The sequence below is a fragment of the Anser brachyrhynchus genome (assembly GCF_964034855.1).
Source record: "Anser brachyrhynchus genome assembly, chromosome: Z".
Taxonomy (NCBI): domain Eukaryota; kingdom Metazoa; phylum Chordata; class Aves; order Anseriformes; family Anatidae; genus Anser; species Anser brachyrhynchus.
The window spans coordinates 64,688,388-64,705,881 of record NC_137697.1 but is presented as its reverse complement, the minus strand read 5'-3'; the positions used below and the strand labels follow the sequence as shown (position 1 = coordinate 64,705,881).

General features: G+C 52.8%; 1 protein-coding gene across 3 annotated transcripts in view; it reads right to left on the bottom strand.

Annotated features, from left to right (window-relative positions):
* The window catches only part of TMOD1 (tropomodulin 1), a 23,887-nt gene extending 6,393 nt beyond the window's left edge, over window positions 1–17,494 (bottom strand). Inside the window, exons 1-6 of one of the 3 annotated variants that reach the window (XM_080573051.1) lie at window positions 17,371–17,494; window positions 9,278–9,441; window positions 7,055–7,211; window positions 5,010–5,129; window positions 2,013–2,102; window positions 744–874 (exon numbers count right to left, since the gene is read on the bottom strand). In XM_080573051.1, the coding sequence (XP_080429177.1) occupies window positions 744–874; window positions 2,013–2,102; window positions 5,010–5,129; window positions 7,055–7,211; window positions 9,278–9,397 (618 nt within the window). In that variant the 5' untranslated portion in view covers window positions 9,398–9,441; window positions 17,371–17,494. Of the gene's footprint in view, window positions 1–743; window positions 875–2,012; window positions 2,103–5,009; window positions 5,130–7,054; window positions 7,212–9,277; window positions 9,442–14,239; window positions 14,452–17,370 lie in introns of those variants that run through there. The other 2 variants (XM_080573053.1, XM_080573052.1) reach the window with 2 other exon arrangements.

The following is a 17,494-nucleotide window of genomic DNA, read 5'->3' as shown; positions in this document are numbered from 1 at the left end:
TCAGATGCAAGCATTTTCATCTGCAAGATCACACGGCTGGTGTCAAACAAATAAAGGTAAAAACCTTTACATTACAGAAAGGTGCAGGTGGCATTGCACAGGTGTTTTTAAGATGCACATGCTGTTAATGTTCCTGCCATACGAATGCATCATCATCCAACAAACCCCACGGGCTGGGGGTCCTCAAGTCAGGGGACGGACAGCAGCTCTATTTTTCAGTACATGTATGTGCCCAGAGGCCACGTAAAAAGTGGTGCCATGTCCTGGTTTGCTTTCTACAAGAAGAAAAGGAACCCCAAAGAAGGGATGGGTGGGAGGTGGACTGGGTTACATACAAGAAGGGAGGTTTCTTCATATTTGCTTGGCAAGTGTCAGGATTAAGAAGCCGTTTTCCTTCCCACCATTTTACCTTACATAAACATCCCCTCCAACAAATGTGGCTGACTAAACCACTAAAACAACTTGGAACACTTCAAACCAGAGAGGCTGGAGGTGGTTTTCTGCACCTGCCCTCAACACAACATAGCTCCTCCAGGCAGCTGACGGCACTCTCCTGCCACCAACTCCACATCATTATCCCACAGCAGGCAGCAATCCCTCCTGCCCAAAAGGTGGGAAGTGCTGGAGCTTTTTGTCTGGCTACATGCAGTGGTATGGCATTACCCTGCACAGCAAAGCAGGCTTGGGCTCTGCCCTCTGTTTGGTGCTGTTGGTGAGAGAGGAGAGCAGGAAGGAGCACATACCATAATATTGTTAAAGTTGACTTCCTCGAGGTCAGGATCATTGTTCTGTATTCGTTTCAGAGTTTCTTCCACGTCCGTCGAGTTTGGCTCCTCATCAGGAACTGGCTTGTACTGCGTGGGTTTAATCACGCCTGCAAGTGAAAAGCAAGATGGGCAAAAACAGAAGCAGAGTAGCAGCACATCCTCCTTAGGTGTGTTGTCCCCCTTCCAGGAGCAGCACTGGGAGGGAGGTATGATCTGAGAGGCAGATAGAGATGAAAGACTGCACAAGCACTTGCCAGACCTACCCACACTCGTGTGTGTCCTGAAATGCTGCCTGGCACTGGGGGCAACCAGCACAGGGCAGCTGGTGCCTGCTGCCACGTGCTGTCAGGGACCAGAGCCGGTGGCAGGCATGCCACCCATGTGGGGACACTCCCTGGGCTGTGCTCCTCCTGGGCGGGGACAGGGCTGGGGGCACTGGTGTGCACAGGGCAAGGATGCACCAGAGCCTGTGCCAGCAATCACAGACTGCTCTAACAGTCCAGATTTTGAGGTGGTCCCACACAATATCCTTGTCTCTACATTGGAGAGACGTGGATTTGATGGGCAGACTGTTCAGTGGGTAAGGAACTAGCTGGATGGCTGCATCCAAAGCGTTGTGGTCAATGGCTCAGTATCCAAGTGGGGATCAGGGATGATCTGGTGCAGCAGCTTCCTCAGCCAAGCAAGCTCTGGGAGCACAGGACAGCACCACCATTCCTCTGAGTGGTTCCTGTCCTCTCTTCTCAGGTTTCATTTGGAAAGACTGACAGAAGAAATGTTTTCACCTCCTTTAGAAAGTGATGTGCTTCACTTTTGACATGAAGAAATGATTTTGGTAGGAAAGACTGTCCAGGAGACACCTTTTCTGCTCAGAGTGGATTAATGTTTCCAGCTGATCTCCCTAGGTGAGGTGTGAGTTGTCTCTGGGAGGAATCGCCTCCACCCACACGGCTCCCCTGGGAAGGGGCAACGTCCCAGAAAAGCCAGTTCCCCAGTGAACACCAAGAGATGGCAGACTGCAGAGAAAGCGTCTCCCTGGCAGGCACCAGCCCAGGGCTGGACAGCTGTAGCAATTGCGTGCCAGCCAAGGAAGGGGTCTTTGCTCACACACGAGCGTGGCAGGGGTGGAAAGAGTCCAGTGAAAATAAAAACCCAGCCCTCAGCCTAAAAATAATTCCCACTTTGCCTCTGTGTCCAAGCTGGCAGGGAAAGGCTGCAGCCTGAGAAGCGCTCTGGATCACTCACTGTTAAGCCCTTCTTTGTTCACGATAGTGCTGCTCCCCAGCGCCTCGTAGTACTGCTGGTTACTCATCAAGGTGTGCATGCCAAGGATGGCTACAGACAAAAGAAAAGGAGAAAAGCCTCGAGTTATTGCGGGCTTCACAGCCAGGAGAAGACACTCGCGCCTGTGCTGCCCAGGACGGGGTCAGCAGCACACTGCGTTTTTCTGTACAAGCTAAAAACAACGCTCAAAGGTGGGACCACCCCCCAGCTGTCACAGACACACAACAGGGCTCAAATGCACCCTTATTCATGCCAGCACAGCTTGACTCAGAGAAGAGGAATGTTGCTGCATGGACAGCAAACAAACAGCCAAGGCTCCCCAAGAGCAGCCTCAACTCAGCGTCATGTGAAAATACAGTGGGGAAGACAAAACTAAAAAAAAAGTCATCACTGGGATTTAATCTCAGGGTCCAGTCCAGCAGGAGCCTGCCCATCCTCATCACCCCACTCACCTGGGCATGCGCCACGCTCTGTAATACCCCAGGTTTTGAGATGTCTGTGTCACACACACAGATCCAAAACAACCCCTTCGACAGCTACACATGGGTGACTGCCACACGAAGCACAGCAGCGCAGTCTGTCCTAGCCCAGCAACAAGCAGGGGTGCTCTGAGTCAGTCTTTGTACTTCCTAACATGTGGAAGTGAGAACCTAAATCTCTGTTGGCTTGGCTGAAGTGCAGGAAGTGATGGTATGGACACAGTTCAAAGACTGTAGGAACCCAAACGCCAAACTTCTGACAATTTGTGCATCTCAGACTCAGGACTGCAAAACCAATATGCAGATGCACACAGAAACATGCCCGCGGTGATCTGCTGACATTCTTGCCAGCTGCTGAAGAGCAGGGGGAAGCCAATGGCTTAGAAACAGCTGGGCAAAGATACTGTTTATAAATACTCCTTTTAAGCACAGAAATTTTATCTTTGGAAATAAATGTTTTGAATTGTGTGGTGTTTCTTTTTTTTTTAAAAAATAACTATATGACTTCCTGCAGAAAAATGCAGACACGTGGACACTTGTCATATACAGGCACATAGGAACAAATATTGACCTCAGGACAGGCACAGTGGTTAAAACAAATGAAAGACCAATCTCTGCCTAAAATTCAAGCCTGCAACCACCATTGCAGTTCATTTCCCCTTGAGCCGCTCCTGGGATGTGTGGTTGGCACCTGTCAGCCACCATTTGCTCAGTGCTTCAGCCAAGAAGGGCTGCAGGAGCAGAAGGCTCTCCCCGGCACCCTTCACGTGAGGGACATGTGTTGTGGTGAGAGCCCACCGTGACTCCCAGCTCTGGGCTGCAAGGGCAGGGGTGGTGGCAGCAGCCACCGCTGTGCTCTTCCCCCACTGCACGTCCCCAGCTGGATGTCACACAGCCAAGCAGCTTCAAGTCTGTTTGTCTCCATTTTCTCTGCCACAGACTCGAATTTTCAGGAGTGCCAGGCTGCTAGGAAAAGCAATTTGCAGGCTCAGCACTTTGGACACCCCGCCCCACGTGCAGCTTAGTGCAACGACAAAAACCCTCGACCAGCCAGGACCGTAAACACCTGGACTGCAAGCAGAGAAGGGTTTGCTATTACAGCCACGTGGTTTTGCCCTTCTGCTCTCTTTCTGAGATAGAGTTTACGTTGCCTCCCCCAGTGGACCAAAGGCACAGAAACCCTTCCAGGACTTTTTGGGAGCCACCCACAAGAGCTATCCTACCGGGCTTGCCAAGGAAGGGAGCCAATGTGCCACGGCTGACAACAAGCCCTGCTAAAGAGGCAGAAGCTGTTTCACAGTCTTGGCAAACTTGGAAAAGCAACACTGTCAATACTGAGCTTTCAGCACAGCTTGTATCACATCAGCTCTCAAGTGTGTTCTCCCCAGACCTGCAGAACAAAGTGCCCTCAGCAGCATTTCTCTGTGAAAGTAATTGCTTCACAGGCCTGGAGCTTAGAAAGATGTATTTTAGAGAGAAGTGCTTTACAGGCTGTTAGAAGCACAGTAAAATAGCAAAAACAAGAAATGCAATGCTCAGCCAGGGCAAGTGCATTGGAAGTCCTAGTGCAGAAATGCATTTCTGAGCCTGAAGCTGGTATTACTGCATGGAAGATGTCTGCTTGGTGTGGTTATCCTACAGGCTATCTCGCAGCAGGGAGGACACTGCTGTGGAGTATGGACAACAGAAGAAGACAGAACCAGAGGGAGAAGCCAACAGGAGTGAATTCCCCATCGAGAGCTAGACCAGAGGACATGTGAGCCTGGCAAAGCAACCGAGAGGTGTTCATACACTCCTTTGGTTGAGGCATTTCCTGTCTCAGCCACAGAGCTATGTCCATGCTGCTGGCTTTGGCAAGATACTGACACTGTCTTCTCTAAAGCAGCACAGCAAGGAGGTTTGCAGCGGGTCTCCTCCACTCAGACACCACGGCCTGAAAAGCGACAATGGGGCAGTGCTTGAATTTAACCCAAATAGAGGCTTGAACCCCCTCAGAGCAGGGACCGTGCCAGCACATCTTGGTTTGCACGGGGCTTGGCTGCTCCAGTGGATGGCACACCACGCTTTGAAAGACCCCAGCCTGACAGCTCCATTAATAGGCAGAAGAAGAAATTCAGGTTTCACTGGGTCTGTTTGATTGTTTCCTAGAGGTTTGACTTAAAGGGAGCTGTGTTCCCCAAGGAGATAGGCTGCAGTTTGCTAGGTTCAGTGGCAGAGAACAGAGAAATAAACAGCCCATGGATAAATCCTGCTTCTCCCTCTTCAGCTCTGGTCCATGCTCCTGACTGAATCACACGGGGGTGCTGGGCTGGAAGTAACTCTAAATATATGTTTCCTTTCTTACGAAGAAACAAATCCTGTCAAAACCAACGGCATTCGCATAAACAGCAAAGAGCTCAATAGCTCACGTCCCACAAAAGAGCAAAGATAAATCAGTAGCTAAATAACTCAAACCCCGAGTCACGTGTAGGTGTTTTACCAGCAATGTCACAGAGCTCTGCATCAGAGGCATTAGCGAGGGCTTCCTCCAGCTCCGGCTCCAGAGTCACACTTTCCAGAACAGGATCCATCGGCTTCTCTTTGGGGATCCAAACTTTCCCTGTAAATGCAAAGTGAGGTCACGCTCAGCACAGCCGCGGCACCCATCCCACCGCCGCAGAGCGGGGCTTTGCTGCCTGTGACAACGCGTTTCTGTGGGGTGGGATTCACAGGGTGGAAAGGGCAGGGTGGCACGAGGACCTAGATAAAAGATCAGAGCAGGTAAAGAACCCCTTCCCACTAGTAGGTCTGCATCCCACTGCAATGTGACAGGGGGCAATGTGCCAGACACCTCCACCTGTGGAGCAGGGTGCTTTTGTCAGTGTGGTGGTACCTGCAACAGCCTCGTGGCACTTTCATGCAGAACTACTTTCCAATGCTTGGTGCTCTGAAAGCACAGCCTGATACAGAAGGACTTCACTTCTTTGAAGGCTGCATCACAGAAATGTAAAAGGAATGCAGTTTGCCAACATTTGGGTGGACCAAGGGAGGCCAGAGGCCTGAATCCAGTTCTGTGCAGGGCCAGTCCTGTCTCTGAGACCTCTCCAAGTGCACAGCAGCACAGTACTGAAACGAGGGTGGTGGAGGAGGTGGTGGAGGAGGTCTGGCAGCAGGCAGGGACAGCACTCAGTCATCAAGTGTGCACGTGGGCAGCAGAGACACAAGGAGAAGCAGGCTCGGGGCAGCTGGTCTGGCTCAACAGGACTGCAGAGGGCACCTGGGCAGGGGGAGAGGCACAGAGGGCACTCGAGAGGGTTGCCTTCCTGCTCTGCCTCCTGGGACACTGACAGGCCAAGGACCAGGCCTTTTTACCAGCTGAAGGTGCAAACCAGTGGGTTTGCTCCCCCTGTTGGTATCCCCTTTCCTGTCCTTCCTTGGGGGAACCCGACAGCTCTCTGCTGTCCCGCACAGGAGCCTGGTTCGTGTCCAAACGCCTGAGGGCAGTGGCAGGCATGTCACCCACCGAACCACCCTGCTGCCGCCCCGCCACGAGCGGAGCAGGGACAGGCGGGAAGCAGCGCTCCCCTCTGCAACCCTTGGGCTTCCGAAGGTGGACACAAGCTGGGCAGGGACACCTCCACCACGGCTGGCCAGGAGAAGGCTGTGAGGAGACACCAGCAGCGGGGCAGGCAGCATCCTGCAGCAGCCCCCTTCCCTGAGACAGCCCCGCATCGCCAAAGGGAGATAGCGAGCGCAGGGCCTGGCATACCAGCTGGGGCTATTTTCGTCCCCTCTCTGAAACCAGAGTCAGCAACACCGGAGGAGAGAAACAACAATCCAGCCGCTCGGGGCTGTGCAGACGCAGAGGCAGCTAAATTTAGCCCCAAGGAAGAAGCAACTGCGCGGTGGGCTCTCCCGGAGAGAGATGGAGGCGGCTATAAACGGCACCGGGCGAAAACTGCTCATCTCCTCCCAGAGGGGCCACAGCTGCTCTGCAAAAATAGGCAGCGTGTAATTTAAAATATATATATATATAATATTTTATATAAAAATATATTATATATACATACATATGTATATTATGTATATATTATATAATATAATAAAAAAGTAATTTACCGTCCCTGGCTGACACTCGATACAAACCGTGTCTTCACTCGGCAGCCTGTTACAGGTGAAACGATGTTTAACGTGTCTGAGATTGCATCAGGTTGAAGTATAATTAATTCAGCACAGAAGCTGAAAACCCAAAATGCCTCTGGCTGAGCGCTGCCTCCTGCTGCCGCGCTAGCCAGGCTGGTGACCACAGCCAGGCTCAGGCACACTTGAAGCTGCTAAATCTTCCTGATGGGGCTCAGTGACATCTTTTCGTTTGCATCTTTCAAGAACTCATTTTTTTGTCAAACCGATTTAAAACAAGCTCTACCCCAGCAAGGCACAAGGATCACTAAGAAGGGGCAGGAAGCTTTGAGAAAGGCAGCACCGGGGGCCTTGCAACACTGACATGCCCACGTGCTCGCACCGCGGTGTGAGGGATGACCATACCTCTCTTTTTGCCTGTGAAAGGAACCAAGTCTTCTCTGTCTTTAACATCCTTTGCCTGCTGTTCCAGGTGGGCCATGAGTTCTTCCCTTCTGAACGGGCCGGTTGGTGGCTTTTGAGTCTGATCCCTCTGCCTGAGCCCCGCCGGTAGCAACGCGTTCTGGGCACAGGGGGAGAAACATGGGTCATCTCTGCAGGCCAGGCCTCCATCCCTCACACACTCACCCCTATCCACTTCTCCTCTTGCACCGCCTTTCTTCCATATTGCTGGACAATTTTTTTCTCAAAACCTGTCTCCATCCAGCCCCAATGGCTCCCATCTCAGCTAAGACACGATGCTCCTTCCCTCCTCCAGCACGAGATTTCAAACACCAGCTCCACGGCAAGATCTCCATGCTGCCAAGTGGATGCTTCTCTACAACAGCAGCTCCATCCTTTTCTCTGGGGGCTCTCAGCCATCCCCTCCTGCTCTTCCTAGCCTCCTCGCACATGCTCACCATCTTTGATACCTCCTAAGCTCAGCAGATCTCCTCCCTATGCGCCTGTCCATGTGCCAGCTGACCCCACTGGAGGTGGAGGCTGTGTATACTGGTCCCATGAACATCAGCCTGGAAAAATCCCCTCGTCTTTCCAGCAGAGAGTTGTGGTGGTCCCTGCTGCTGGCCATGACCCACCACACATCTGCGGGCAGGGCCTCGCAGAGAAGGCCAGGCCAGAATGGCAGCGGTGCCTGCAGCTCCCCAGCCCCAGAGCCCCAGCCCTTTTTCAAGCTGTCTCCTCGTTACTCAGCCACGTCAGCTGCCGCAGGAAGTTGCTTTGTGCCTGACACATACGGCACGTAAGCACCTGCTTATATTTAAATATAGATCAGCCTTAATGCAATAAGTAAGTCTGTTCCCAGATCTGACACTAAGCATGTTCTTTGCTGGACAGAGGGCAACATTTATTTTTTTAAGACATCCAAGGTGATTTTCAACAAGATGCTGATTTTTTTGTGCCCACCTCAGTAATTCACTTTAATTTAAATCTGTTCCAGTGAAAAGCCTGGGAAGAACAATTACTAATAGCAAGTAATTGGCCACAGCCAACCTTGGTAGGCAACTCAGCAGAACACCACCTAATGCACCAGCCAGGAGGACTAAGGAACAGCTTTCTTCCTCGGGCTTCATGCTGCGTAAGGTGAGAATGCAGCTTGGGTACCCAAGCCACACCTGCATGGATGGGCTTTCAGCATTATTTTACCTATTCACACCTTTCACGGAACCCTGTCCATCTCCACATCTCCTGGGCCAGGTGTAACCAGCCTACCGGCACACACACATAATCCTGGGAGGTAGCCTGCCACCTCTTAATCACTCTTCTGTGTTGACGCTGCAATTAAAAGCACTGATGATGCAATCTACACTGCCCATCATTTCCCCCCGAAACATTAACCGCACATTGCAGGAACAATTTCCACTTGGCAGTGCCCAGCCTCATCATCTAACGCTGCTGTAACCCAAAGGCCTGCCAGTTGGCTCTGCGCAGCCCCTGCCCCTGCCACAGGACAGCCTTGCCTCCAAAAGGTTTTCACTGTTTGGCATCAGCAGGCCCAGTGTCTGCATTTGTGCTGCTCCAGATGATGTTGGGAGGCTAGAAAGCAAATGTCCCAGTTTGCAGAACTCTGGGGTTTGCTTTTCTGACTACAGGGAGGAAAATACTGGCCATTTGGAGTTTGCTGTGAAAAAATCCACCCAGCCCACAAAACCCAAAACACTGCCTGAATGTGGCCTGATGAGAAGTAGTGATCCATTCCCACAGGTTCCTAAATATAAAGGCAGCTCTTCCTAAAATATAAGGGTGTCAGAACAGTGTAAGAAGCCCAAGCATAGGCTAAGACCCTGCTGTGAAAAGCAGTGTACAACAACAAAACTATCAACGTGTTTTACTCCAAAAGCCTGGCAGTTTAATTACTGGGCCAAAGACCAGTACAGTGCTGGTCACACCACAGCATGCACACTGGGCATGGGCAGGGGGACACTGCAAAAACAAAGTCCCACGTGCAGCCTGTGCCCACGGTGCAGGAGCAAAACTGCTCCTGCCCGTTTGGGGCCAGCCGCTCCCATCCTTGCACCGAGTACAGGCTCTGCAAAGGATCCCACTGAGGTACTGGTTACTAACGCAGCACATTTGCCCACAACTGTGTGGGATTTACCACCTACCAAACCTCATTTAAAAATGACTTACATCAGGATCCAGCTCTTCCAGTTCATTCTCCAGCTTCCTGAGCTCCTCCTCCGTCAGGGCACCAAGAATCTTGTCTTCATCCAGGTCTCGGTATTTCTCTAGCTCCTTTCTGTAAGACATCTTAGAGCAGTCCTGTGAATCTCACTCTTAGGCTGAAACAGGACCTGAAATGAAAACACGGAGCGTAGCAGTGAATGCATGAAACATGACCCCGCAGCCCTGCTGGTGGGGGAACGCTGGCTATCACGGAGTTGCACAAGATTTATGCTCAAAGCGTGGCTGGCTCTGAAGCCAGGTCAGATTGCTCAGGGCCCCCCTGCCCACTTCCTGATGCACATAACGACCCAGGGCCACCACAGCAGCACGACGTCGGGAGCACCTCACCCCACCACAGACTCACAGGGCAGCACCGAGGATGTTTCAGCATGGGGCTCTGGCTAGGGACACCTGGCTCCAAGCAATGCTGGGTGTTAACAAAACGTCCCAGGCATTCCTCTCTTTGGGGGGCAATAAACCGCAGATGGTAAAGCCTGCAGCTCACCCACCCTTACGAGCGCCACCTTGCACGTGGCACTGCTGGCGGAGCTGTGGCCAGGCGGGAGAGAGGATTTGCAGCATCGCTGAGTCCCTCTGAGCCCTGCAAATCTCCACAAGGCTGCAGACCTCAGCACTCCTTCCTGCAGGGCTAGTGCCGTGAAGCCACGAGTTGATCAGGAAGCGTTACTTGCTCCTGCTCATGCACTTAAGCATGCTGCTAGTGGCCCACCCTCAGGGAACAGCACGTGTCAGCAAGCAGCTGACCCGGGTGCTACAGCACACCTAAGCACACCCTGTGAGAAGAGAAGTGGCAGTAACGTGCTCATGAACTGCTCTGGACCAGACCCCAGACCTGGGACTTTTGTGGGAAAGCCAGCGACAGACGTGCTGCTGCAGCCAGCGTGCTCGCGGCATGCAGCAGGGCTACCTGTGCAGCACCATGGCACACTTCAGCGTGTCCAACTCCCGATTTTTACCAGAAAGGTTCCTTCTGTTCCACAGTCCCGTATTTACGCTTTCTGGCTCACTTCTTGCAGAGGATATTCAACTCTAATTTATTTAAAGCAAGTTTCCCTTAGAAGGGAGGTTTTTCCACACGACTTGTAAGGCAGCTGTGGCTCCAGATAGGAAAATTATCTTTAGCCTGCCCACGAAAGGGCACATTAACGCGTAGCGGCTCGACAGCGAGCCCTTAAATTTAGAGCCGTCATCTGCTGGAGGCTCGGCCTCCCCTGGCGCGCCCGCCCGCCGTTCTCACATTCCTGCCACTCGCCACCTGGGCGCGATGCCTCGCTTATCAGGAGCCGCGAGAGGCAGAGCTGGGAGGCGAGGAGGTCCCAGGGACCCCGACCTGGAGGCACACGGACCGTGAGGAGCTGTGTTCGTGCACCTCCGTCTCTGTCCCCATCCCGGGGAGAGATGTCCCGCAGGCATGGACCTGGCCGTGAGGGACGGAGGCTGTGGCAGCGTGAGGCGAGCAGGCCGGGAGCCCGCAGGCCGCACGATGGATGCTCCTCCACACACTTCTGGGCATTTGGGAAAGAATTAACCCGGTTCACCACAGGTCTGTTCCACCAGGCCTGTTCTCAGTGCCTTCCCAAGACTACAGCTTTGATCTCTTGTTACTTCTAATTAAACCTTCCGATAAACTTCGTTCAGGCAGTGAAGGAGGCATCACAACAAAACACATGCACAATACGCAGAAGTCGAATAGGGCTGACCCCATCACAACTTTAGGCAGATGTTCCTCAAAAAATAAATCAGAATTTGTATGGACCACCACCACTACAAGACGTTAGGTCTCAGGGTCCAAGGAAGACATCCAACACACTGGAAGAGCACCCAGGACCTTGTCCCTGTTGGGCCAGAAGGGCACAGAAGGGGGTAGGCATGACAAGTTTGGAGGCAGAGACCCTCACCAGGAGCAGCAGAGGCACTGCTGGTGGGAGGGACCTGCGGGACCACCCCTCAAGGCCCTGAGGACCCCAGCAGAAAGGAAGGACAAGAAGGCAGGCTGCAGCAGAGGCAGGGACTGTACACAGGGGGCTCAGCGCATCCTAAGCCACTAGTTTTAAGAAGCACTAGAGGCAGGAGTTAATCTTGTGAGGGACAGCTTGGCTTGAGAACAGCTCCCATTTGACTCAAGCTGGATTTTGATTTATGATTTTTTTTTTAAATGCATGGCTAAGTGTTAACCTGAAACAAAGTTCGGAGCTACTATTCTTACAGCACAGAAATAACAAACCAATGTCACCCAACACCTCTGTCGCTGGTACAATTTCTTGTTCTTTGGCTTTCGACATAACTTAGAAGATAAACATCAGGGTTGTTTTTTAGGTGGGTTCTTTTTTGAAAAACTACTACCTTGAGTGCCCAACTAGAAACTCAAGAGAAGTGTTTTCAGTGCCTGCCCTTAGCCCCCAGTCAATCACCCAGGTGCAAACCCTAGATGCATGCCGTGCGGATGAGAGGAGCAAATTAGCTCCAGTCATTTTCCAGAATAAAGACTGCATTCTTACACATCCTCTCGGTCCTCTGACAAACCTTAAAGCCAACTTAAACAAAATCTTTTACAGGACTCAAGCCCTAACTTCTTGTCAAGCAGTGCAGCCATGCAAATGGCCAGCTGTGGAGCCAGCCTGGACACCTCCTGCAGCTGATGGACGGGGAACAAGGGGAGAGCTGGGGTGTCTGCGGGAACAAGTGGGGCACCAGAAGCAGTGAGAGAGGGAGCCGCTCCCTGTGGCAGAGCTGGGGCAGTCACAGCAGGAACATGGCGAGGAAGGACATCAGTCCACCAAAAAGTGAGTCTTCTGCTGGTTCTGCAGCTCATGGGACAACTTGCTGAGCCCTGGTGACGAGGGCTGCAAGCACAGGTGTGGTGGCACAGGAATGGCAGGGGACATGCCCATGTCACTGCTGGAGCCAGCAGGCTCATGGGGGGGAGGGTTATTCCCCCCGCTAAGCACCAGGGGGGCTGCATCTGGACACTGTGTCTTGTGTCTTACGAAGCTGAAAGACTCCAGCACAGGGCCGTCAGGACAGGCAGGGGTCGAGCACGGAACATACGAGAACCTGAGGGACCTGGACATTTTCAGCTGGGAGAGGGAAAGGCTGCAGAGGGGTCTTGCTGCAGCCACCCGCCACCCACAGGGAAAGGACTTGCAGGGAAGGCATAACCAGACTTCTCTCAGAAGAATAGGAAGGGGAAGCACAAGGCACAATTGGGACAAGTTGTGGCATGAGGAATTCTAGTTGGGCATCAGAGAAAAAAAAAATCCTTGCCACAAGACTGGTACAGCCCTCAGACAGGGACTGCAGAGGTGGTGGGATCTTGAACAACTCTCAGCAAAACAGATGTTGATGTCCACAGAGCCTGCTCGGAGAGCAGGGTCCATCCGGCATACCATATCTTCATCCTGCTGATGAGGGAAGCTCAGGATCCTCCAAGGAAGATCTGCAGATCCTCTGGTTTGATAAAACCTTTACAGACAGCAGCTGTTAACCCAAGACACACTGAAATTCACATCTGGAAGGTGGCATTTTGGATCTATCAAAGCACGCTGTGACTTTGCCAGTGACACCACACTTACGCCAGCTGCGCTGTCCTGGCTCTTCCTCTCCGTGGCTGCTTCACCTCCTGGGAAGCTCACCCAGATCCTACTGCCCCCAGCCCTCCTTGCCTCAGCCCCCCACAGCCTGCAAGCCATTCAGCTCAATACCAGCTCTCATTAAGCAGCCCTTGCCATCACAGCCACCTAGCAAACAGCTAGGTGAGACCATCTATTAGCGACCAGGCAACACGTAGTGAGGTCAAACTCCGCCAAAGTCCAAATACAAACCATCCCCCTTGGTATCCTTTTAAGGCACATACTTGTAAGCATACTTGTGTGTTCTCCTATTTGGGTGAGCTTCTCTCAGGCACCTGGCATCCACTTCTTAATTGCTTAATTTCTAATTTCTAAACAAAGCACACGGGCACACTTGAGCCATTAGTGATGCCATACCTGCATATAAAGACAGGCCCTGCCAGACAGCCCGGGGCAAAGCAGGGTGAGCAGGTGGGTAGCAAGGGCACCTCCGCATGTCCCTGACCCCGTCCCGCTGCTGGGGGGCAAGCCCTGGGGCAACGCCCCGTACGGGCACCGCTCCTAAGCCTGAGGCAGGCTGACGCCTCGCAAACTCAGGGGCAAGATGAGTACTGTTCCAGCAGCAGCAGTAAGCACTTGGGGGAAGCTGTGTGACAAATTCGAAGGAAAAAATTAACGGAAGTAGGACCTTCACATGACCCTTCAAGGGCTAACGGAGTGAAGATGCCACCTCCGGCTCTGAGAGCAGCAAAACCAGACTTTGCTGGAGCGGGGCACTGCTCTGGGGGCGCATGGCTGCGGACTTGTTTCTTTGCCCTTCCAAGTGGTTGCTGCCAACCGGGGAACCCTGAGGTGGACGAACTTCAGTCTGACCTAGGACAGCACTTGCGGTGTGCTTACCCCGTTTCACCACGGCCGAGCAGGAGAAAAACTCCTGGCGGGCGGCGAGGGTCTCCACCTCCAGGGGCTCCTGGATGTGCCCGTACAAGGAGGAGAGCTCTGCTGCGAGCCGGGTCGGACCCCAGCACGGCCCCGCCACGGTGCCCTGGGCAAAAACCACCCGGCAGCTCCGTGAGAGCCAGGCAGCGGCACCCAGCCATGCCTAAGGGCAGGGAGGAAGCGAGCCCTGACGGCAGACGGAGACGGCGAAAGACACACACGGACGAGGCGCGCAGGGGCTGCCAGGGGGCACCGGCGGAGGCTCCTCCACCCGCTGCGACAGGCACCCGCGGCAGGTGCCGGCGCCCCAGGCGAGGGGGACAGGCTCGAACCCCCCCGGCTTCTCCTCCACGGCCCCGTCCCGTCCCCCCCGTGCCGTGCCCGCCGCCCCGCTTACCGCAGCCGCCGCCGAGCCGAGCCGAGCCGGGGGGGGGGCGGGGGTCCGGCCCGGCACAGCACGGCACGGCCCGGCCCGGCCGTCACTCAGCGGGGCGGGGAGGGGAGAGGCCCCCGGCCGCCCTCCCCTTCCCCAGCGCCATGGCAACTCCCCTCGGAGCCGCCTTCCCTTCGCCTCCTTTCCCTAGGGACGCCCCCGGCTGAGTGGCCCGGCCCGGGGGACGGGGCCCAGCCCCGGGCCGCCTGTGGGGCAGGCCCCGCCGAGGCGGGCAGGGCCGAGACTCGGGGACCGTGGGGGCTCGGGGGGCCCCGGTTCGGGCAGCCCCCACAGACGGCACCCCACTCTGTGGGGCACCGAGCTTCATCGGGAGCCCCCTGTGGGCTTCACGCACCGAGACTTCTTTCACCAGGACAGAAAATGAAGAGAAAAAAATAAAAATTATAACATATAAAGCAATAGGTGCATGGTGCAGCTGCTCACCACCTGCTGGATGATGTCTAGCCAGGCCCCAAGCAGTGCCCCCCCACCCTTTTTTATTGTCCCACATGACACCCCATGGCACGGGCCATCCCTGTGGTCCATTTGGGCCAGCTGTCCTGGCTGGGTCCCGTCCAGCTCCTGGTGCACCCCCAGCCTCCTCGCCGGTGGGGCAGTGTGAGAAACTGAGAAGTCCTTGGCTCTGTGTGAGCACTGCTCTGCAACAACTAAAACATCGGTATGTTATCAGCATTGTTCTCGCCCTAAATCCAAAACACAGCACCATACCAGCTCCAAGAAAGAAAAATCCCAGCCCAAATCAGGACACCTGCTCACAACAACCAGTCTGAAAAACAGCACAACAGACATAATACAGAAGGAAGCTTTCAGGCAGTGCAGAGGTCTGAAGTGAGTTTTTCTCATTGCATGGTTCCTCACCACTTTTCTTGTCTAACACACTCAGCACGTGAGAATCCCTGCTCTCAAATGCTTGCCTGATGTGTGGCATCTGTGAGAACACAGGACAAGTGTGGTGGAAAGCCGGAGACAGAAAATCTTTGCAACAAACAAGAAGCCTCCGAGAATTAGGAAAGGATAGTACAGCAGAGGGAACCTCAGAGACAGGAACTCATTTGCAGAGAGGGAGCACTTCAGGATGGCAAAAGGGTTTTATTCCCTGCCTCTCTGTCAAAAAAAAAAAAAAAAAGTTCTTGGAAACGATCTGGAGTGGCCACAGGGGGAGGCAATGATAAAAGAGGTAGTGATGCTGACAGAGCCCATGACCTGCTGAAGCAACTGCTTTGTTGCTTTCACTGCATGCATACTGCCTTCTCCCTCAGAGGATTTGACTCTGCTGGGAGCACCCTTTTTTTACACCTTCCTTCAGCCTGGAGGAAGGGGCAGCCTCAGGCAGCTAGGATCTTCTGAACCTCCCAAGTCACCATGCCAGCACAGTGCTTGAGCTGAGTGCCTGAATCCAGCTCTCTAGGCAAGAAAATACATTACAAGTGCTCCAGGCCTTGTCACCTTTAAAAACAGGTGGGGTGGAATGAGCAGAAAAGAGGTGGTTTGAAAATGCGTATTGTTCACAGTCTTGGGAAAGTAAGAGATCTGCTTTGCGTTTTAATTATGACAGTTCCATCTGTTTTCCCTAGGTAACAAACACTCCTTTTCCACACAGTCGCCTCCATAGTCTGAGGGCTTGTGCCCCATTTCCAATTGCTTTGTCAATGCCCCCCTCCCTAGTAAGGGAGCCCAGCTGCCTGGCTTCCCTGCCCTCTAATTCCAGGCTACTGGCCCCATTATCCCAGCTCCAGAGCAGCCAGGTAACAATGTGCTCACTTGGATGACAGCTGAAACCTTTTCACTTATCTTGTAGCTCACACATGTTGGTTTTTGACTTATGAGATCTGCCTCTTCCCCCTCCTGCAGTCACGATGCCCCTGCTGCAGAACAGCCTGCCTCATCCTCTTCTTCCTTCTGCCCCCTCCCAGGAGGGGCTTCTATTCTTACTGAACAAATTGACTCCTGTTTCTACTGTTTTTTCATGCTATAGGGGCAACTGACACCATTAAGGCTTGGCTGCCTGATTCAGCCACAGTCCAGAGACCCTTCTGTTCCCCTTGAGGGTGCTATTGCTTCATCGGCACAGTGCAGCAATCTGTAATTCTCTGGCACTGCCAGGGTAGGGGCATATTTCTTCCAAACATTCCACCAGTTTCTTAGAAGTCCTCACTTGTTCAGGGGTGAAGTTCAAAGGTGATAACTGTGACAGATACCTGCCCATATCCTCCCTTACATCTCACCACCCATAACCATCCTCTCAGATCTCTGATATTTCTAAGATATTCTTAACGTTAGGGGGGAAAACAAACAAACAAAACCAAAAAAACAAACCACATTTTTGAGACACAGAAATAGGAACATGCTGTTTGAACATCCCACAGATGTTCAAAATACTTAAGTTACTGTAACTGGCCAGGAGCTGGAAGGAGGAGGGGGAGGTATCATTCATTGTCTCCTCCACGGGTTGGCTCCCAGAGAAAAGGTAAAATGTGTAATTGTTAACAGTTTACAAGAGATGGTTCGCAAAGTACGAGGGAGATGGCAATACTGAGCACAAATAACAGATTACACTCATAGCTAATGCTTTTATCATATAATAAGTGAGTGTCACACAGTACAGCAAGCTAACAAAACCAAAATCAACCTTTTACAAGCTCCCAGAGATGATAAGCAGTGAAACCGGGAGCATATACAGCAAGAAAGGGGTTACATTAAACAACGTTATAAGCAAATAAATCAGCATTACAACCAGCAACTATTAAACAACTATAATAATTATAATATATTATAAACAATTCTGTTCTCTCTGTCACACTTTAGTCAGACTTACCAATACCTCAACCCTTCGAGCCCCACATTGGATGCAAACAGACTGCTGTGGTTTAACCCCAGCAGCTCGCCCCCCAGCACCCCCCCCCTCCACAGTGCAGTGGGATGTGGAAGAAAATTGAGAAAGGCAGAAGTGCAAGAACGTGGAGGTCGAGGCAAGAACGTGGAGGTCGAGACAAGGAGAGTTTAGCATGAAAGAAAGAAAAGACCAAAGAAAAGGGAAGAAGTAAAAAGAAGTGTTGCACTATGAAATGGCTCACCACTCACTGACTGATCCCCATCCACTCCCCAAGCAGCTGCAGCCCGCCCAGCAGCAGCCCCCGTTTTATTGTCCCACATGACGCCACGGTACAGGACATCCCTTTGGCCAGTTTGGGTCACCTG